The sequence below is a fragment of the Chiloscyllium punctatum genome, chromosome 12, assembly GCF_047496795.1.
Source record: "Chiloscyllium punctatum isolate Juve2018m chromosome 12, sChiPun1.3, whole genome shotgun sequence".
Taxonomy (NCBI): Eukaryota; Metazoa; Chordata; class Chondrichthyes; order Orectolobiformes; family Hemiscylliidae; genus Chiloscyllium; species Chiloscyllium punctatum.
The window spans coordinates 65069127-65092730 of NC_092750.1; the positions used below are offsets into that span (position 1 = coordinate 65069127).

At 41.7% G+C, this 23604-nt stretch overlaps 1 protein-coding gene across 1 annotated transcript in view; it reads left to right on the forward strand.

The window, feature by feature from the left end:
• Window positions 1-23604, forward strand: part of rad18 (RAD18 E3 ubiquitin protein ligase) — a 306334-nt gene that overhangs the window by 147683 nt on the left and 135047 nt on the right. Inside the window, exons 8-9 of the mRNA XM_072582676.1 lie at window positions 14527-14600; window positions 14686-14746. Coding sequence (XP_072438777.1) covers window positions 14527-14600; window positions 14686-14746 — 135 coding nt within the window. The remainder of the gene's footprint in view (window positions 1-14526; window positions 14601-14685; window positions 14747-23604) is intronic.

The following is a 23604-nucleotide window of genomic DNA, read 5'->3' on the forward strand; positions in this document are numbered from 1 at the left end:
TACCAGATCCTCAACCAGGACCTTCATCTCCTTTTTAAATGTTCTGACCTCCCCACTGGTGAGGGGGGCACTTACAAACCCAATCTCTTTGTCCCCTATTGGTATCTCCTGAAGGGGATAAGTCGTTACATTCTTCCCCTTTTTTTGTTTTTGTTTTTCCCCCTTAGGCTTTCGTTTAGATACTCCGGAGGCCTCCTCTACTTTATCTTCCCTATCTTTTGTTGAGGATTGAGGGTCGGGAACAAGAACATCCCTGTCCACTGTCCCTTCGTCCTCCTCTTGTGGGTCTTGTCCCTATCTGTCTGTCCTCCTCCCCCATTTTCACCCAATCTGATTTTATGGTACAGTGGTGGGGGTGGGGGTGGGGTGGGGGGTGGGCGGGCAAGCAGCCAAGAGGATCCCAGGGACTGGGTGGGGCAGAGGGGGAATCCCTTGTCTTTACTACCATCATTCCCAAACTACCCTTCCAACAGGACACATAGTCCGCCTCTTCTTGACTAAAAGGTTGTTTTTCATTCACATACAAATCTAAATACTAACATACCCAATCCTCGTCCGAACCATACTTTGGCCAGAAGACAACCGGATGAAGGATTGGTTCTTTGGTCCATACTAAACAACAATATTTAATCATTTTCTTTTTACCCTTTTCCCTTGTACAAGTGTTACTTGTCCATTTCCGCAACTTCCTCCCCAACGGACTTTCAGGAGGAATGTTACCAGGGCCTTTTTCTTCCTTTACTTCGTTGCAGTTCGACTTACTTTGCCTACCCCCCCATTTCTCAGGGCCCTCGCCAGTCCCTCAGTGATTAAATACCCCTTTTCCCGGCCACCAAGGCAATACTTAAAAGTCTGTTTTCTTACCTTGGTCTGTGCACAGAGTTGCCTGGTCCCTTTTTGCTGTATTTTCTATCGACCTCCTTTCACTATCTGATTCGGATGTCTCTCTAATGGGATTTGTACCAGTCGCCCAAAGGAGCGGACCAAACCGGGGCATGAGACCGCTCCTCAATTGGGAACGGGACGAGTCTTCCCAGTGTCCACAGCCAGCTATGCCCCCGGCGATGGAAGAATATCCCGGACGAGCCCCCAATTGTAAGAAATGAAGCTCAATCACTTCAATAATTTCAGTCCGAGACAAGATCTGAAGCAATCAGTATGTTTATTATACACTTGCAAGCGTTGTGCCTAAAATATACACACAGAGTTTAGCAAGTACATATCTTATACAGGATTCACTACTCCAAACCCGGTGCTCATTACTATTATTTATCTCTTGCCTTATCCGGCCTTGTGCATAACAAAGTACAAATTTTACTTGGCCATTTCACCATATCGTGCTGTGGTCCATTGTTAGGTATATCCTCCTTCACTGCCATCTGTTTCCCCTACTTGTGACATTTCCTCCCATTCCTCAACCATATTGAACCTTATGAACTTTTTAACTGGAGTTTGTTTTATTTTTGTTTTTGCAGAAGTGGGAAACAGATGCTTATAACTACTGTTTGTACAAGCAAATCTGGCTTAACCTACATCCTCACAGCACCTTATCTATTTGTCTGTAACATCTACCATTGTTTGCAGGCACGTTTCATTCTTATATGCACATTTTAGCTAATACAAAAACAATAATATATTTCCTTCACGTGGTTTTCGTTCTTGTTGACTCAGCTCTTGGTTGAAACAATTATACACTGGTGTGAGTTCATTTACCTTGCATAAGTAATTATGGTTGCAGAAGTAACACTACTTTACCTATATCCCACCGTCATTGACTTTTTGTGGCTACTTGATGTTCATATAGCTTGGTGGCTAGTTTTCTGCCTGTTTGTCCAATGTAGTGTTTGTTACAGTTCTTGAGAGGTATTTTGTAATTTTGTAGTTTTGCTTGTCTGTATAGGGTCTTTCAAGTTCGTTAGCTGCTGTGGGTTTGTGGGCGAAGGTAATTGGGATGTGATAGGTAGATGAAGGTAGGGGGTTGATGGTGATAGCTTGGAGAGGAGGGTGGAGCAGATAGGTGGGAAGGAAGATGGACAGGCAAGACAGTTCAAGAAGGTGGTGTCGAGTTTGAAGGTTGGATCTAGGATAAGATGAGGGGTGAGGAAATGAGGAAACTGGTGAAATCGACATTGATCCTGAGTGGTTAGAGGTCCTAAAGCGGAAGATGAGGCATTCTTCCTCCAGGTTTCGGGTGACTAGAGTTTGGCGGTGGAAGAGGCCCAGGACTTGCATGTTCTTGGTGGAGTAGGAGGAGGAGTTAAAGTGTTCAGCCACAGGGCTGTGGGGTTGTTTAACGTGTGGCTCGCAGAGATGTTCTCTGTGAAACGTTCTGAAAGCTGGCGTCCTGTCTACCCAGTGTAGAGGAGACCACATCAAGAGCAATGGATGTAGTAGATGATGCGTTTGGAATTGCAGGTAAAACTCTTTCGGGTGTAGACGTATCTTTGGGGCCTTGGATATAGGCCTTGGAGAGTTGTGGGTGCAGGTTTTCCACTTCTTGCAGTGGCAAGGGAAGGTGCTGGGCGTGGTGGGTGGGTTGGTGAGAGCGTGGACCTAACAAGGGAGTCACGGAGGGAATGGTCACTGCGGAACACAGTGAGGGGTGGGGTGGGAAATATATCCCTGCTGGTGGGGTCTGTTTGTAGGTGGCGGAAATGGCAGAAGATGATGGGTTGTATTCAGAGGTTGGTCGGGTGGAAGGTGAGGAGCAGGGGGATTCTGTCCTTGTTGTGATTGGTGGGGTGGGATTCAAGGATGGAGGAGATGCTCTGGAGGGCATTATCGAGCACGTGCGAGGAGAAATTGCGACCTTTGAAGACGGAGGCCATCTGGGATGTTCTTTGGTGGAATTGGTCATCCTGGGAGCAGAAGTGGTAGAGGTGGAGGAATTGGGAATAAGGGATGGCATTTTTGCAGGAGGCAGCGTGGAAGGAGGTGTAGTCCAGGTAGTTGTGGGAGTTGTTGGATTTAAAGTTTATGTCCGTGTTGAGTCGGTCGCAAGAAATGGAGATGGAAAGTTCCAGGAAGGGGAGGGAGGTGTCAGAGATGGTTGGATATCCAGTGGTGACAGTAATGCCATTCAGTATCAAGAGGAAATGTGGTCCAGCAGTCTCTTGTTGCAGATATTCACTGACTGGCGTTTACGTGAGACAAATGCATCTGTGACTTATCTTCCCAACTTTGATGTTGTCCAAGTGTAGCTGCATGACAGCCTCATAGTCTGAAGAGTTGCTAGTGGAAACTACACATTGCACTAATCAGTGAACATTCCCACTTCTAACCTCATGAGGAAGGAAAGGTCATCAATGAAGAAGGTTGGGCTTAGAATTAGAATTAGATTCATTGTCACGTGTATTCAAGTTATAAAAGAACAGGAGTACAGTGAAAGGTGTACAATGCCACCAATACACAGTACCGGGACTTCACTCCGGGCCCACTGGCCACCATCCCTGCTCCTCTCCAGGCGCTGGCAGAAGAGGAAAAAATAAACACTAGAGAAAAGTGAGGGAAAAGGAACAGATGGAGCAAATGAGTTCTGGTTGGAGCATGCTGCTCTACTGCCATTTTGGATGAGAGACCACTGCCTAGAGGAACTGCTATAGTAATATCCCAGGCTGAGGTGATTGGCCTTAAACAGCCACCTTCCTTTGTGCTAGGTATGACTCCACCCAGTGGACATTCTTCTTCTGGTTCCATTGACTTCACTTTTAAAATCTCTTGATATGCTCAGCCAAATGATGTTTTGTGGTTGAGGGTGGTCTGTATTCTCCCAGTTCTGAAATTTGTTTCTTTTGTTAGTATTTGTGCCAAGGCTGTTATGAGCCTTCGAGCTGGGCACTGGAGAGCAGATTATTGATTAGTAAGTACTGCTTGATAGCATTGTCAATGAGACTTTTTAATCACTTTGGTAATTGAGAATAAACTAATAGGATGGTAATTATCCAGAGATCCTACTTTTTGTGCTCTAAATTTGTGCAGGTGGAACTAAATTAAGAAAACAATAAGAAATGCTGGAATGACTTTACAGCACAGCGTAGTGGTTAAGTTGTTAGCACTGTTGCCTTTCAGCACCAGGGACCCAGCTCCAATTCTACCCTTGAATGTCTGTGTGGAGCTGAACACTCCCTCACTGTGTGCACGCGTTTCATCCAGGTGCTCTAGTTTCCTCCCATGGTCCAAAGATGTGCAGGTTAGCTGGACTGGCCATGCTAAATTACCCACAGTGTCCAGGGATGTGCAGGCAAGGTGGATTAGCTATGGAAAATGCAGGGTTACAGGGATAGCGTACAGGGGTGGGATGCTGTGTGGGATGCTCTTCTGGTAGGTGGTGTGGACTTGACAGACTAAATTGCCTGCTTTCCCCACTGTAGGGATTCTGTGGAAATTTTACCACATGCTGTTGGGCCAGAGAAGTTGCGCTCATCATCTACTTCAAGAAGGATAACGCTGTAAGAATAGGGGATTTTAAACAGGATATGGAAAAATGTTTGGTTTACAGCAAACTTCGATTTAACTGGCACTGTCAATAACCAGCAAAAATATATACCTCAAATGCCACACAGTTTGCATTAGGTAAAAACAAGGACTGCAGATGCTGGAAACCAGATTCTAGATTAGTGTGGTGCTGGAAAAGCACAGCAGTTCAGGCAGTATCCGAGGAGCAGGAAAATTGACGTTTCGGGCAAAAGCCCTTCACTCTATGAGTGAACTGCTGTGCTTTTCCAGCACCACTCTAATCTAGAACACAGTTTGCATTATTCAGTCCAGTTGTTATTTTTTAAAATTTATTGACCTCAGTGTAAATATATCTGTTCAATCGACTGGCTACGTGAAATATCAACAGTCGATTACGTTTCGAGTCAACTTCTGCTCAAATACCATGGTCTATGGCGATGTCAGAGGGGTCAGTACAGGCTGCAAGTAAGAAGGCTCTATGTCAGTAAGTTTTATTCAAGGCAAAGTTGCATCATTTCAGTGGTTTATGCTCTAAATGAAGTATAGCAGTGATATGTATAATGCCTCCTTTACATTTCTATTACTTAGTATCTGTTTTAAACATTGATTATGTGAACCACTTGATTATTGGAAATATTTGATCAACTGGCACACTCCTGGTCCCATAGGTCCGGTAAATAAAACGTTTGCTGTATGTCAAAATAACTAGAGACCAACCAGGAATTGTTTTAAGCGCAGAACGTTATGATCAGGAATACAGTCCCTAACAGGATGATATAGAGTAAATAATGTTGTTTAATAAAGGATTAGACATTGTATGGTCTTGAAAAGGGAAAATATACAGGGATATGTGAAAACAGTAGGGTCATAGGTCTAATTATAAAGCTGTTCCAGAGAGTGGCGTAGGTACAATAGTTTAGAAAATCTTCCTGTTATGTTATGTTCCCTGACTTTCTGGGATGTGAATATTATGTATCATGTTCTGGAATGGATTAGAAAAGTTCTACCAGGAGTGGCAAGGGATTAAGATTTATGAGTCCTGGGTTTTGAAAGGAATATTGGCAGCAGCATTAGAACATTACTGCTTTTGGAAAAGCAGATTTTAGGTGTTGATCGATGCAGTTAAGAACAGAATAAGACAGGATTAAAGTGTTTGAACCAGGTGAACTACACCCCAGGGTTCTGAAGGACAAAGCTGAGGACATAGTAGGGGCATTGGTGATAATCTTTCAGGAATCACTGGAGTCAAGGAGGGTGCCAGTGGATTGGAAAATGGCTAATGTGACACCTCTGTTTAAAAAGGGAGGGAGGCAGAAAACTGGCAACTACGGATTGGTTAGTCTCATCTCAGTCATTGATAAGATTTTAGAGTCCATTATTAAGGATGAGATTGTGGAGTACTTGAAAGTGCACAGTAAAATAGGGCTATGTCAGCACAGCTTCATCAAGGGGAAGCCATGCCTGACAAATCTATTAGAATTCTTTGAGGAAGTAATGAGCAAGTTAGACAAAGGAGAGCCTGTGGATGTGATCTACTTGGATTTTCAGAAAGCCTTTGACACGATGTCACACAGGAGGCTGCCAAGTAAGATAAGAGCTCTTTAGGCTACTGCATGGAGAGAGAATTGGCTGACTGGAGGTAGGCAGAAAGTAGGGATGAAGGGGTGTTTTTCAGGATGGCAGCCAGTGATCTGTGGAGTTTCGCAGGGCCAGTGTTTGCACTGTAACTATTCACTTTATACATTAACGATCTGGAAGAAGGAACTGAGAGCATTGTTGCTAAGTTTGTGGATAACATAAAGATGGGTGGAGGGCAAGTAGTATTGAGTTGACGGGAGGCTCCAAAAGGACTTGGACCGGCTAGGAGATGGGGAAAAGAAGTGGCAGATAGAATACATTGTGGAGAGGTTTGAGGCTATGCACTGTGTTAGAGATATAGATTTCTATTCTAGAGATAGAGAAAGGCTTCGGAAATCAAGAGCAATGGAAAATGGGAATCCTAGTTCAGGATTCTCTGAAGGTTAGCATTTGGTTTAGTTGGTTTTTAGGAAGGCAAAAGCAGGAGGAGTTTGGTATGCTTTCCTTTATTGGTCAGAGCATTGAGTATAGGAGTTGGGAGGACACGTTGTGGTTGTACAGGACATTGACTGGGCCATTTTTGGAATATTGCAAGCTATTCTGGTCTCCCTCCTGTAGGAGTGATGTTGTGAAACTTGAAAGGGTTCAGAAAAGATTTACAAGGATGTTGCCAGGCTTGGAGGGATTGAGTTATAGGGAGAGGCTGTGAATAGCACTGAAAATGTGTTGCTGGAAAAGCGCAGCAGGTCAGGCAGCATCCAAGGAACAGGAGAATCGACGTTTCGGGCATAAGCCCTCAGAGGTTGTGAATAGGCTGGGGCTGTTTTCCCTGCAGCGTTGGAGGCTGAGGGATGACCTTAAAAGTTGATAAAATCACAAGGTCTTTTACCTGGGGTAGGGGAGTCCAGAGCTAGTGGGCATAGGTTTAGGGTGAGAGGAGAAAGATATAAAAGGAACCTAAGGTAACCTTTTCACACAGAGGGTGGTGCTTGTATGGAATGAGCTGCCAGATAAAGTGGTGGAGGCTGATGCAATTGCAATGTTTAAAAGGCATCTGGATGAGTATATGAATAGGAATGATTTGGAGAGAAATGGGCCATGTGCTGGCAAAAGGGACTAGATTAGGTGAGGATATTGTTGGCATGGATGAGTTGGACTGGAGGTCTGTTTCCATGCTGTACATCTCTATGGCTGTGTGACTCTAAAAGGTATAACAGCTTCTGCAGTATGAGACTCTGGTCAGACCGCATTTGAAATATTGTGAGCAGTTTTGAACCCTGCATCTAAACATGGAAGTGCTGGCATTGGAAGGTCTAGAGGAGATTCACAAGTATGATCCCAGGAATGGACTTATCATAGCTTTTCATATGAAGGGCTTATCATATGAAGAACGGTTGAGGACTCTGGTTCTTTACTCGATGGAGTTTAGAAGAATTGAGGGGTGGGGTGAGAGGCGCCGGAGATTTGATTGAAACTTAGATAATACTGAGAGGCCAGGATAGAGTGGATATGGTGATGATGTTTCCACTAATAGGAGAGATTTGGCCCAAGGGCACAGCTTCAGAGTGAAGGGATAACCCTTTCAAACTGAGATGAATGGGATTTTCTTCAGCCTGAGATTGGTTAATCTGTGGAACTCCTCGACACAAAAGTCAATGGAAGCCAAGTCATTGAGTGTATTTAAGACAGATGGTTAGGTTTTTGATTAGTAAGGGGGTTAAAGGGAGATGGCAGGAAAATGAAGTTGAGAAAATTAACAGTCATCATTGAATGGTGGGTTCAGTGACCTAGTTCTGCTTCTATACTTTTTGGTCTTATAGTAAAATGATGCAATGTTGGAAGGACAATCGCAGTGGTAGTGATGATGCTTCACGTAACTTGTTAACGTTGAACTATGTGTAGAATGTATTTTGGGCAGGAGGAATTTTAGTGTCCACCAGCAAGTGTGACTCAGTCACTCTGCACAGAATGAACTGGCCAGGTCCTGAAAGATGCAAGTTTCAGACTGGACTGGTGGCAGGTAGTGAATGACTGAACAGAGTATTTCCATGTATTATGGCATTTTGAACTGACAAAAAGCAGAGGGTGGGAACCTTTCACTGCTGCATGCCCCATAGCAACACCTTGACAAATAATAGTTAACTTAACCTGGGTAAAATTTGAATAAAAGCCTGGCAATTAACCTGGATGTTCTTGTGATTCTGTCCTGATAACTTTTGACCGCATGTCTCTTTTTTTTTAAGTAATACTGCTAATTTATTTGTTACAACTGGGGGTGGGGGAGCGAGATGAGTCGGTTTCTTCATTTTAACTTCCCCAGTTCATTGCACAACAGATTTAAGTTTTAACACTTGGCCCCACTTGAAACATAGTTAACTGCTTTCATCAGAAACAATAAGGAACCAGTTATATAATTTTACTGAAGGATAAAGCAATTTTATTACCTGCTAATCCTGTTAAAAAAACACATAATACAGGCGCAACATCAAGTATGTGACTTCTGTAAAATCATTGGCATTCTTATGCAGAAACACATGTAGAAAACTAACAGAGAATGGAATCCAATACAATGGAAGGTAAAACAATATGCAGTTTTAAAATCCTAGTGATGTTCTTGAGGTGTGAATTTAATCTGAAACCATGGTTATTCAATTGATTTCTTAAACCATTGGTGGTTGCAATATTTATCCTTTTAATTAATAAGTATTAAATCAGATATTGGAATTCAAAAGTTAGTGGTCATTTTTTATCTCACATGATATGTTTGACTAAGAAAATGATGAATCCATATGCCAATTGACTTGTTTAAATCAGTTCTTTCACTTTTCTAATTCGTTTTCAGATATTTGAAATTGGTTTTCTCGCAGATAATGGGCTAGACAATAATTACAAATGTTGGAAGTTGGAAATGAAAGCAGAAGGATCTATATGCCACCTGACGATTTCCAGCATTTACCAATTAAAAATGCTTATTTTGAGACCCCATTTTCAGCGGCATGAGCAGATTACAATATCAAGGTGTATTTTCTTGTAAAAAGTAGAAATTGTTAATAAACTTCTGCTTGATTGTGTTGGTTTAAAAGAAGTTTTGCATTTATACAGTCACTTTCATAAAGTGAATGCTCAAGCACTTTAAAAGCTAATTGGTTGTTATTATACTAAAGGAAATATAGCAGTCAATTTGGAATAGTAAGCTCCTGCAAGTCAAAAGGTGGTCTTGATCAAATAATCTGTTTTTGTTGATTTGAGTAACAAATATTGGTTCACATCACTGGGTATTGCTCCCCTGCTGTTACTCAAAATAGTGCAGTGGTATCTTGTATATCCTCCTGAAAAGGCAGGCAGACCCTCATTTTAATGTCTCATTCAAAAGGTGATGTGGATTTGCCGGTTTTGGATTTGGATGGACTAAGTTAAAAATCACACAGCACCAGGTTATAGTCCAACTGGTTTATTTGAAAATACAAGCTTTTGGAGCGCTGCTCCTTCGTAAGGTAAATAGTGGGGCAGGATCATAGGACACAGAATTCTTTGTAAAAGGTCAAAGTGTCATACAACTGATGCGATATATTGCACAAGCCTAGATTGCTGTTAAGTCTTTAATCACTTAGAATTGAGATGCAGGTTTCGAGTGATTAATATGTATATCCCAGAACTTTCAAGTCACAGTTCCAAGACGGTTGGAGTTTCAATTTGAATTGTTCTGCTCAAATTCTGGTTCATTGTAGAATTTACTTTTGGTCGTAAGGAAATGGGTTAAAATTAAAAAAAACTTGTGAAAATGAGTCCTTTTTTTATTAGTAACTGAACTTTGGCAAAGTGGTGATTGGCATTAAAACTGAGTAAGGATAGTTCTGTAGTACGTGTGTTGTATATGTTCTGTTGTTATATCAGAACAGCAAGAATAGAGAGGAACTTCATCCCACAGGACAACAACGACTTGCATTTATACAGTCCTTTTAAGACCGTGTAAGGGGAGCAATTAGCAAAAAACACTTGGCACTGAGCCATGTGAGGACAAATGACCCAAAGTTTGATGAACAAGTTTGGTTCTAAGATGGTGCTTTCTGAATTTCTTACTCTGTGACTCCATTTGAATATTTGGAAGTCATAGAGGAGAAGGAAGGAACATACTTGAGGCCAGCATCACTTTGGTATGTGACTACAGTTTGGGCAGTTCTATTCTGAGAGGTGTCTTAAAGGAGGAAAGAGGGATAGAGGTGGATGTGTTTATGGACAGTGTATTCCAGAGTTTAAGACCTTGATGAGCTGGAACAATAGCCACAACAATAGAGAAGATGTAAACTGGAATTGCATAAGAGTTGGAGAATTGCTGATATCATGAGGGATTGAAGGAGGCTGTGAAGCTGAGACTGGGCAAAATGAATAAAGATAAATATGTTAAAATTCAGTTGTTTTCAAGCCAAGATCAAATGTAGGTAAGCACACACAAGTGAGTGAATGGGACTCATTGAGAAATAGGATTGAGGGAACTGTATTTTTGAATCATTGAACCAGAATGGTTCCAGCATGAAGGAGATCTTTGAACCACCATGTCTGTGCTGACTCTTTAGACGAGGAAGTTATCTACTGCTCCTCCCATGCCCTGCAAGTATTTTTCTCTTCAGAGAATGATACAATTCTCTTTGGAAATCCACAATGAAATCTGCCTCCACCACATTGTTGGACAGTGCATCCAGACCCCAACCACCTGCAGGTATTGCCTTCGTTTTCCAACACTGAATTCCCCACTTGGTTGTGTTTTTCAATTGTTGGCTATTGCATAATTCAGATCTTTTGTGCCTTTGCAATGTCAAGTTTTGACTTTGAGCATTGATGTTATAATGTCAATTATAAGTTAGAATGATGGTTCCTGTGGATGAAGGGATGATTCCGCTATTCGTTATTTTGTGAGCAAAGGCCAGACTGCACATGACTTTAAATTTGGAACCAAATTGTCACCAGCATGTTCAGCCTTGCTGATCTTAATCTCCCTTCATACGGGCTATGTGCTAAGCAAGTCGTGCTAGCATCTGTGCAAGCACTCTACAGCTAGAAGCACCCAAAGGAAAACTTAAGACTGCAATATAAAACAAAGAATAGCAGATGCTGGAAATCTGTAACAATCTGTAACTAAAGTCGATTCTGTACACTTCACACTGAGCCACGAGCTACCAAAACATAAGTCTTTCTCTCTCAACAAGGCACACTCAAGGCTTTCAAACAAAAACAGAAATTGCTGGCGAAACTCAGCAGGTCTGGCAATATCTGTGGAGAAACAAAAACAGAGTTAATGTTTCCAGTGACCTGTTTTTACTGGATTTGAGACAGTTGCTTTCTGTCTACAGATGCTGCCAGACCTGCTGAGTTTCTCCAGCAATTTCTGTTTTTGTTTGAAAGCCTTGAGTGTGCCTTGTTGAGAGTCAAAGACTTATGTTTTGGTAGCTCGTGGCTCAGTGTGAAGTGTACAGAATCGACTTTAGTTTCTTTGTTACGAGTCCTGTAACTGAGTGTCAGCAATCACCAACAACTGTTCCAGAAGACGCACACTTATTGGATTTCTGTTATTGATATGCAGTCTCCTGAGACCTTTGATTTCCATTTTGTTTTAAAACAAAAGGACAGTTTATACTGATCTATCTCTTTGTCCTTTAAAAATGTGACACATTTGTCAAAGGGATGGTTGACGCATTCTGTTCTAGATATATTTCTAATCAATCTGTTTGAGCAATGTTGTGACACACTTAAGGAGGTGAGACTTAAACCAAGGCAGCCGATTCAGAGGTAGAGACTGTCTACCACTGCACTACCAAACCTTCTAAAACAATCAATTCAAGCGTCCTGCTCTATGTTTCTTCCTTGTATCAAATGTCCATGTTTGAAGCTAGTTGTGAATGTTTCCTCTAATGTAGCAATGACTGGCTGCTGTTACTTCAGTAGCTTTGCTCATCAGAATTCTCTTTGAAGTAAGCTGCAAAGTTTCCTCAGTTTGTCATGCAAAGCTGCCTCTTTTGTACTGTGCAGTCCCTTTATGACTGATTCATGACTCCACACACATGTATGCATGCTGACGTGCATCTTAAAGGTAACATTTCTTGGACATGGTTTATTTTTTGCAGCCCCATAGCTGCACAGCTTAAGCAGCTGAGTTCCAGTCATGTCACAGTAAAAGTTAATAGGCAGTAGACAATTTTGTTCTGCTTTATCTTCATGTACAAGAAGAGGGAATTTAAAATATTCTGATGTAAGTTTAGGAATTTAATCGCACATAGCAGATTTTGTAGAACTTTCAAATAGAGTGAGGCCTTGAATACAAGGATGAGTTCTTTGAATGAAAGGGTCACTCCATCAATGAGCCAGTGGGTATCAGCGAGAGATGGACTTGTGTCCGAACAAAGGGTCTGCACCTGGAATATTTTACATGGCTTTATGTTTCTTTGCTCTTAATAGATTTTGTTTTCTGTTTTTATACTTACAGCACATGGGCTGCAGTAATTCAAGATCGCATCTCACTATCATCTTCTCAATGGCAACTAAGGATGGACAATAAATGTTGGCCCAGCCTGTGACACCCATGTCCTACTCGTGAATAAAATAAATTACAAATTGACACAACTAATTTGTGCTTAATTACAAACATTGGTGACGTGTGGTTTGCTTGGTTCTGTCACTCAGCTCAAAATCTTATAACTAGTCCCTTCCAACCTTAAAAAAAAGCGAGTCAAATCAAAGGCTGTATGTGTTATTAGTTTTCTGTCCCCTCTCCTATTTCCTTCTGAACTCCTTTGTGAATCATTGCTTTTCAAACTGGATTATGCTTTGAGCATTGGATGTTAGCAATCAATCACCCTCTGTAATTATTTAAATCCTAATGACATTTTGTGACCTTTATTCCCCTGGAAAAATAAAGCTTAATTCTTCCAGGCAATAAATCACCTTCACCTCTTTGAGTAAAGTTCTCTGTTCAATTGAGCAGCCTTGAACAATGTTTTTGTTAGTGATAGAATAATGTTCGTTTGCCCCCGACCATAGACCCTAGCCATATAGAGTTCATGTTAGAATGGGCGGTGATTATAAAAGTAGCCTGACGTGGCCTGAGTTTAAAGGTGACGCTTGTATGTACAAATTACTGTCCAGAAAACCCTTGTAAGCTGTATGTCCTTGAGTGTTGGACTGGTCAGGTGTGATAGGGATGCTTTCTGTATTAACCACTCAATATGGGTTACCCACAGACAGGAGAGAAGGTTGAGAAAATTGGTAGTGCACAATTCGTGATTAAATGAAAACTTTCATCTATTAATATTACAGTTATTACTTGTAAATCAGGTGTTTAGAGTCATGGAAAGGAGATAAAATACTGCAAATTGCATTAAACATTCTGTCCGTGGAAAGGTTCACACATAACGTTTCTGGGACTGAGTACTTGCCCTGTCGAGCATTATATGTATGTTTTTATTCTTAAAAAATTGAATCAAAACAGCAGAGTTTGTGGGAAGAATGTTTTTCACTCTCCAAAAGAGTGTGCCTTTTGAGTTCAATATAGATGTATATTGTAGAGCTTTCTGATTTATTCAATGTACACACATCCTTGAGTGCAGTGTTCCAGTTAGAGATCCAGATTGGTAAAGTGAGTAGTCACATCCTTGGTGACTGTCAGTGCCACCAGGAGGAGCCCAAGAGTTGCTTCTTCATTCTTGCCTTCATTGACCTAGCTAGAATCGGGATATTTTTAATGAGGGGAAGGTGACCAAGATTGTAAAGGAATTGTGTGCCATGTTTATTCCCTTCCTTCAAGGAAAAGAGTGCTGTTACTTGGGTTTTTCTAAAACAATAATGGTGAGTGAATTTTAATTCAACACCATCCTGGAGTATACAAAAGTTTTCTGGTCTACATTTATAAATGTTTTTCTGCAGCTGTGCATGGAGAGCATTTAGAGCTGCCTAGCACCAGACTCAAGGTTTGATTGTAATGGGAGCAATTTGAAGTGGTGATAATGAATCGGACAAGAGGCATAATGGACAACATTAAGATATTTCTGACGTAAATGTCTTTTTTTTTCCTTAAGTGAATTGATTCCAGTATGCCAAATGATCCAGGTGACAATACTGACAATGCATCTTTCAAGCCAATGACTCCTAACGCAAAGCTGCATCATTTGATTGAAGTAGCTTTGGTCACAGCTAAAACCTATGGCAATAAATTCTTGTCTTGTGCCTTCTCAAGAGCCAGTTAGTTGACTTTGTATCTTAACAAATCCTGCCCTAGGGTTCTGTCCAGTGTTTCTATATAAATCTGTATAAGCATGTGATCCAATTCCACTTAGGATATCATAATTTGGATTTTGTGCAGTTGCTTGATTTGTAGACCTTTGACTGAAAGGCATGTTCCAGGTGGATATATGTGCACAACTTTCACACCCCCAGTCATTCATGTCCTGCATCATTTCTGGTTAGTTCATACCTATAATCCTTTCAATTGTGTTTTTCAAACAGCCTCTGAGATCGCGAGAGAAATCGAAAGGAACGAGAAGACCCAAGCTCAGCTTGAAAGTAAAGCAAGTGAAAATGTGAGTCTGGTTCAGTGCGTTTTTAAGTTTCTAAATTTACCCTTTCTAGAGAAGCAAAATAAAACATTTCAGTTATTTTTGTTAGATGATGAAATTCACAAAGGACCAGTCAGAAGAAGAAATTGATGAGGTCCACAAAGAATATCGTAAGTGCCTGATTGTTTTACTCATACTTTGGAGAGTCAAAAGTTCTTTGGCATGATTCACTGTAATGTCAACCTTGTTGCATCCTTGGAGAGAATATAGAGAAGATTTACTAGAATGTTAGCATTATGAGGAACTTGGCTTCAATGGAGAAACTAGACAAACTTGATTTACTCTCCTTAATGTAGAGAAGATCCTGGGCAGTTTTAATAGGGCTATTCAATATTGTGAAGGGTTTTGATAAGAATGACCGATTTCAACTGGTGGTTGGGTAAGTGAATACAGTGAACAAAGATTTAAGTGAATTGGAATTATGAAATGTTCTTATAAAGCTACAAGTGATGGTCTGAAATGTAATGCCTAAAACAGTGGGAGAAACAGATTAAGTAGTCACCTCCAGAGGAGAATTTGACTATAGAGGGATCATATGTAGACGTATGGGAAAAGAGAAGAGGCATGGAGCTAAATGGAAAATTCATAGAGCCAACATCAGCATGGTGGGCTGAATAGCCTCATTTTCTGTTTTGAGAGGTTCTGGAAGCAATCCATTATTGGAAAAATGGTTCCAAGGATATTAAAAAGATTAAATGCCAGCTTTACCACAGACATTTTCTAACCAACCTGTTCAGACATGTTATTACACCTGTCCTGTAACACATGGGACTTGAACCTGGGTATCTTGGTACAGAGGCAGGGACACTACCACTGTACTTGGTGCTAGTGCTGAAGAACAGAGTGTCTCTGATTCTCACCCATGACCAGAACAACTCCTGAGGTAGGTATCAAGGAGATCAAGGATTACGGGGACAAAGTGGGAGAATGAATAAGTAAGCACTTATCAGAATCCCAGGGTGTGTTCTCATTTTGTAATGTTGGAAATGTAGTAGCTGATTTATTCACAACAAATTCCCAATAACAGCAACAAGCAACTGTTGTTAGATTCTCTCCGGGGTCCTGACCAGTAATTATCCAACACCTAAAAACAGATTATCTAGACATTCATCTAATTGTGGTTTGTTTGACCTTGCTGTGTATAAATTGGCTTGAATACTACTTCATAAATTACAACAGTGATACCACATCAAATTATGTTTCATTGGCTATAGAGCACTTGGAGAACATTCTGAGTCTGGACTGGTCCAGGAGATATGCTAGTTAGTTCTTTATTCATTTTCTGGAAATGTGAGATGCACAACTGCGAAAACTAGAAACTAATTTGACTGAGTCCAAAGTACCACTGGAGACTGAAGTTGAACAATTTCAGACTTGTTGAAGGAAAGAAGGAAAAACCTTGGATTTATTTATAACTTTCCATTACGTCGGAATATCCTAAAATGCTTTGCAACCTTATTGAAATGTAATCACTGTTGTAATGTCAGAGAAGCAGCACGCAATTTGTACAAAGCAAGATCCCACAAACAACAATGTAATTTTGACGATGATATGATTATCAGTTTTGGTCATAAGATATAGGAGCAGAAATTAAGCCGTTCAGCCCATCGAGTCTGCCCTGCCATTCAATCATGGCTGATAAATTTCTCAACCCCTTTCTCCCTGTAATCCTTGATCCCCTTGATTCTGAAGACTGTATAAATCTCAGTCTTAAATATACTCAATGACCTGGCCTTCCACATCCTTCTGTGGCAATGAATTCCCTAGATTCACAACTCTCTGGCTGAAGAAATTTCTCCTTATTTCCATTCGAAAAGTTCTTCCTCTTACTCTAAGGCTATGCCCTCGGGTCCTAGTCTTTCCTACCAATGAAAATATCTTTCCAACATGAATATTTAGTATTCTGTAAGTTTCAATTAGATCCCCACTTCATCCTTCTAAACTCCATCGAATAAAAACCCAGAGTCTTCAAGCGTTCCTCAAATGTTAAGCTTTTCATTCCTGGGACCATTCTCGTGAACCTTCTCTGAACATGCTTCAGGCCAGTACATCCTTCCTGGGATATGGGGCCGAAAACTGCACACAATACTGAAAATGTGGTCTGACCAGAGTCGTATAGAGCCTCAGAAATGCATCCCTGTTTTTATATTCAGGTCCTCTCAAAATAAATGCCATCATTGCATTTGCTGTCCTAACTACTGACTCAACCTGCAAGTTTACCTTGAGAGAATCCTGGACTAGAACTCCCAAGTCTCTTTGCACTTCATATTTCTGGATTTTCTCCCCATTTAGAAAATAATCCATGCCTCTATTCTTCTTACCAAAGCGCATAACTTCACATTTCCCACATTGTACTCCATCTGCCACTTCTTTGCCCACTCTTCTGACCTGTCCAAATCTTTCTGCAGCCTCCCTGCCTCCTTAATGCTACCTGTCCCTCTACCTATCTTTATATCACCTGCAAACTTAGCCAGAATGCCCTCAGTTTCTTCATCCTTCTCAATTATAAAGTGAAAAGTTGTGGTCCTAACACAACTTTGCGGAGCACCACTTGTCACTGGCTTCCATCCTGAGAAGGACTCTCTGCTTTCTGCCAGACAGTCAATCTTCTATCCATGCTAGAACCTAGTCTCTGACACCATGGGCCTTATTTTACTCAGTAGCTTCCTGTCAAAGGCCTTCTTGAAGTCCAGGTAGCTAACATCCATTGGCACTCCTTGGTCTAAACTACTCATTACTTCCTTAAAGAATTTGCAAAGATTTGTCAGGCATGATCTCCCCTTGATGAAGCCATGCAGACTTTGTCCTATTTCGCCACAACTCTCAAGTATTCAGAAATCTCAACCTTCACAATGGATTCCAGGATCTTACCCATGACCGAGGTTAGGCTGTTCGGTCTGTAATTTTCTGTTTTTGCTGTGCTCCCTTTTTAAACAGTTGTCATGTTAGCAATTTTCCAATTGTCTCGGCCCCTCCTGATTCTAGCAATTCCTGAAAGATCACCATTAACCGGCTCTGCTATCTCTTCAGCTATCTCCCTTAGACCCTGGCGTGTAATCCATCTGGTCCAGGAATATTTATCCATCTGCAGGCTATTCAGTTTCTCTAGCACCTTCTCCTTGGTAATGGCCACCATATTCAGCTCTGCCCCCTCACTCTGTTGAATTTTTGGGATATTACTTGTGTCTTTCACCATGAAGACAGACATGAAGTAATTATTCAGTTCCTCAGCCATTTTCTTGTTCCCCACTACTATCTCTCCAGCGTCATTTTCCAGTGGCCCAAAGTCCACTTTTGCCTCTCTTGAAACTCTCACAATCTTCCTTTATATTACTGGCCAGCTCACCCTCTTATTTAATCTTCTCCCTCCTTTTTTTTTTGTTGCCCTCTGTTGGTCTTTGAGGAGAAAGTGAGGACTGCAGATGCTGGAGATCAGAGCTGAAAATGTGTTGCTGGAAAAGCGCAGCAGGTCAGACAGCATCCAAGGAGCAGGAGAATCGTCAGGCAGCATCCAAGGAGCAGGAGAATCCTGAAGAAGGGCTCATGCCTGAAACGTCGATTCTCCTGCTCCTTGGATGCTGTCTGACCTGCTGCGCTTTTCCAGCAATGCATTTACAGCTCTGTTGGTCTTTGTAAGCTTCCTAATCCTCTGGTTTCCCACTGCCCTTCGCCACATTAAATGCTTTCTCTTTTGCTTTTATGATGTCCCTGACTTTCCCTAGTCAGCCATGGTTGCCTCATCCTCCCTGTACCATGCTGTTTTTCCCTCGGGATGAATCTCTGCTGTGTCTCCAGAATTACTCCCAGAAACTCCTGCCATTGCCGTTCCACTGTCTTTCCTGCTAGGCTCCTCTCCTAGTCAAGTCTCCCCAGCTTCTCCCTCATGCCTCATGTGGTTGCCTTTATTCAACTGTAATACATTACCTCTGATTCTATCTTCTCTCTCTCAAATTGCAGAGTAAATATCAATCATATTATGAACACTGCCTCCTAAGGGCTCCTTCACCTTAAGCTCCCTTAATAAGTCTGCCTTATTGTACAACAATAAATCCAGTATTGCCTGCTCCCTAGTTGGTTTCACCACAAGCTGCTCCAAAAAGCCATCTCATAGACATTCCACAAATTCCTTTTCTTCCCATCCATTACCAACCTGATTTTCCCAGTCCACCTACATATTGAAATCTCCCATGATCACTGTAATTTTGCCTTTCCTCCACATCTTTTCTATCTCCTGGTGTATCTTGCGGCCCAGCTCCAGACTACTGTTTGGAGGCCTGTACATAACTCCAATTCTTACCTTTGCAGTTCCTCAATTCTACCACACAGATTCTGTATCATCTGACCCTACTTTGTTTTTTACTATTGATTTAATTTCATTTCTTACTGATAAGGTAACCCCACCCCCTCTGATCACCTGCCTATCTTTTTGATAGGATATATATCCTTGAATATTCAGCTCCCAATCCTGATCCCTTTGCAGCCACGTCTCCATGTTGCCCACCAAGTCATATCTCCCAATTTCGATCAGTATCACAAGCTCGTTTACCTTATTCCCTATACTGTGTGCATTCAGATATAACACCTTCAGTCCTGTATTAACCGTCCCTCTTCTCGTTGTCATTTGTTTATTCAGTGTGCTTGAAATTTAGTTGCGAAACCTTTCCATACACTCTGTCCTATTTGTTTTTGTGCTCGAGATTCTAATGACCTCTCCTGCGTTCTGCACTCTTACCTTCTCCTATAACTTGGGTTTGCTAATTTCCCCGATAATCGAAGCGCGTCCCCATTTAGTGTAAAGCTCTGTCTGCAGCCCTAGTTATGCGATTCGCTTGGACTTTGGTCCCAGCATGGTTCAGATGAAGACAATCCCATCAGAACAGGTCCCTTTTTCCCCAGTGCTGGTGCCAATGTCCCATGAATTCAAACCCACTTCTCCCACACCAATCTTTGAGCCATGCATTTACCTGCTTAGTCTTATTCATCTTGTGTCAATTAGCTCGTGGCTCAGGTAGTAATTCAGAGATTATTTCATTTTTAGTTCTGCTTTTTAATTGAGCTTGTAGTTGTTCATACTCCCTCCATACAACCCCTGTCCTGGTTGTATCTATGTCATTGGTACCTACATGGACCATGACCACTGAATCTTTACCCTCCCACTCCAAGTTCTTCTGCAGCTCAGGGAGATATCCCGAACCCGTGCACCAGGCAGGCACCACAACCATCGGGACTCTTGATCCTGGTCACAGAGAACAGTGTCTATGCCTCTAACTATACTATTCCCAATTACAACAACTGTTCTCTTCTGTCCCCTCACTTGAGTGGCTCCTCCGTACCAAGGTGCTGCAGTCATTTGACTCATCCTCCCTGCAGTCCCCATTCCTGTCCGCACAGGGAGCCAAACTCTTGAACCTGTTGAACAAGGAGAGAGGCTGATGCTCCTGTAAATCTGCCTCCTGGATCCCTGTACCTGTCTCACTCAGCCATACCCTCCTAACCCTGACCACTGGCTGAATTTGAGTTAGTTAGTTCAAGGGGTGTGACTGTTTCCTGAAACACAGCGTCTCAATAACTCTCCTTCTCCCTGATACATTGCAATGTTTGAAGCTCAAACTCTAGCAATCAGCATTTTACTACAGACATGGTCACTGGGAACCATAATGGTGTCCTCCAGCTCCCACAACATGCCGAAACAACACATCACCTCCATCCTTATTTTCATTTAATTAGTTTTGGATTTTTTAAAAAAATTAACTGGTTTTGTTGGTCAAAGGTTTAGTATTGGCAAGGACAGTGGGGAAAGCTTCCTGTTCATTGAAATAACGCCTTTGAATTTTGTAAGTCTGTCTGAGGAGGTCACAAAGCCTGGTTTAGCATTTCATCTGCAAGGCAATGCTACTGACAGTGCAATACTCCATCACTACTGCATTTGAATGTGATTATTTAGATGCCTTCTCTACTGATAATGAATGAGATAGTGTTTTCATCCCAGTGTGTTCATCTGTTTGTCTGGATTTCAACAAATCTTTCTTGGCCCAGGTAAAAACTGGTTGGATTTACCCTACAGTGTGGAAACAGGTCTTTGGCCCAACAAGTCCACACCGACCCTCTGAAGAGTAACCCACCCAGACCCATTTCCCTAATGCACCTAACGTGGCCAACTCACCTAACCTGCACATCTTTGGACTGCAGGAGAAAACCAGAGCACCTGGAGGAAACCCACGCAGACATGGGGGAGAATGTGCAAACTCCACACAGACAGTCGCCCGAGGCCGGTATCTAACCTGGGACACTGGTGCTGTGAGGCAGCAGTGCTAACCACTGAGCCATTGTGCCACAAAGACTTTGATGCATGAACATTTTAAATTACTCATATATGTTGGGAGTAAAGCACATTACGATGGTGTGTGTTAGTTAGAATGTTGTTGACTGTTTTAGGGTATTGTGGATTGTCTCAGAATCTGGTGGGTTTTATCACCAGCTTTCAAGATGTGAGCAGATTTTTCAGAACAGGTTGTTATATGTGGATTGCCCTGAAGCCGCCTCAGATGAGATGGAAGCTGTGAATAAAAACATTTGTTTATTTTTCAGCATTCAGGCACAGAAAAACCTCAAGAAAAAGCTCTGTAATTGTAATAGCATTGAGTTGACGCAGCATGGCAGAGTTAAGCACTGTACTGAATGACTTTGTCATTTGCTAAAGTTGCACTTCCCTTTTTCCAATGGCCACGTTTTGAAAAGTAACCTTTCTCCTCTTCCGTGTCCCTGTTGACCCTTGTCACCTTACAACTTGTGGGTCTCTTTTCATCCAACTATTCTTTTTCTATTGTTTGAACACAACTTTGCTTATCAAGTTGGCGGGAAGCTGCATTTTGCAGGACTTAAAAGCATACTGGATCATCACCTGTGGGATTTGAGCTGAAACTTAAACCACATTAAGGCTATGAAAAGCTCATCTTTCAGTCAGTTGGGAGGGTTCTCCATTGGTGAAGATATTACCTTTACTGGTCTACCACTGCCCCTCAAAAAGTAAGTGTGCAGAACAGTGACTTATACCTGAGAGGCCATTCTTTGTGTGGGCAGCCTAGGCAGTGAGTGTTGACAGAGGATTTGAGTATAAAAGTCAGCACCCGCTTTCAAGAAGAAATCCCTGAATAGTTGGTCAGGATTGGAAATCTTGGACTGACTCCCAGTGTGCTTCCAGCCCTGGACACCAATTCCACTTGTAGCACTCCATAGCTGCCCTGACTGAAAAACGTCATTAGCAAGGTCCCGGGACCTTCTGTTTGTGCTACATGACGTAGCGAGTGTGAGCCATTGGGATATTTGGTACCTTGCAGCAGAGCTGATGAGAAGAAAACACTTTTTGGTGTGACTCAGCCCTGCCTGGAGAGCTGAAAAGAGCAGAACTTGAAAATATATTCCCAATAAACTCTGCAGATTGAAACACTGTCAGTATTTGGCAGGAAGGAAATTATTAAAAACTAAATAAAATGATTTTAAAATGCAGAAAATTTGTGAAAATTACTCATTATTCAACCTCCTGGAGGAGGTGTTTCCAGCTGGCATCTAATTCCATGGGTTCTAGCACTTGTGTCCAAAGAGCCCTTCTTCCCATAAGCTTAGACCAGACTTTGTTGAAGGGTGTCCTCCTATTAACTATTACATTTGTGGGCAAAAGAGCACAAACTAAAGAGGAATAGATTTAGGGAGCAAACCTATTTGGGGAAAAAATATTGAAGTAGCTAGTATATATGGTGCAATAAATATTTAGGTGTATTTTTTGAAGAACAGATTTACTGATCTGGTGATAAGGTGGCTAAGTGAGCTTCGTCAATGAGAACAATTCTTATGTTCCAGAACTCTTTAAAAGGGGCCCAGTCCCCTGTAAGGAGTGCAGGAGGTTTTGTTTGTTTTTGTGCTCGTCATACTTTAGTCCAATTGGGAATGGACATGGCAGCAATTCTCTACAGATCAGCACCTTAGTGACAGGTTATAACTTCCATTAGCTCACTGTGTTTGCCTGTTTGTATTCGTCACTGAAGCATTAGGCTTTGCTGAATGAAAGTAATTGCAGCTTCAGGCTCATCTCATTAGTTGCTGCCTAACATTAATTTATTTTCCTGGATGTATGTGGCACTAATGTGTTTCCTGCGAACACCAGCATTTACTTATTAAAGATTGTACGTTATTTGTCTGAATCTCCTGAGGGACCTTTGAATAGCTTTGTCTTGTGAAGTTTTGGTTTTGCTCAATGACTATTGGGTGCATTATTCTTCCAAACTCTCTTCACATTTGGTCATTTGAGATAAGTGTCTGACTTTATAATGTCTGTTCCTTGAATAAATGCTAGAAATGGAAGTGAGATGAATGATGGTAAGCTTGATAAATTAATGTTTCCAGACTTCCTGTTGGCATTCTTCAGGATGTGAGCATTGCTGGCAAGTCTGGCATTACTGCTCATTCCTAGTTACTCTTGAGAAGGTAGTGATGCAACATCTTGAACCACTGCTCTGCGTGATGGAGTTGTTCAGTTTTGCTGTAGGAATTCCAGACAATATGGTGTACTAGGTCCAACCATCTTTAACTGCTTCATCAGTGACGCTGTGTCATAAGGTCAGAAGTGGGTACGTTCACTGAGCAATCTCAGATACTAAAGCAATCCTTGTTCATAATCAGCAATATCCAGGCTTGGGCTGACACATAGCAAGCAATATTTGGGCCACATAAGTGCCAGGTAGTGACTACCTTCAGCATCAGAGAATCTAACCATAGTCCTTTGACATTCAATGGCAATATCATCACTAAATCCCCCATCCTCCTCCAAATCATTAACGTCCTGAGGATTATTATTGACTAGAAACTGAACTGGACTAGCCATATAAATACTGTGGCTGCAAGTGCAGGTCAGAAGTTAGAATTCCTCCAGTGAGTAACTCAGCTCCTGACTCTCCAAAACCTGTCCACCATC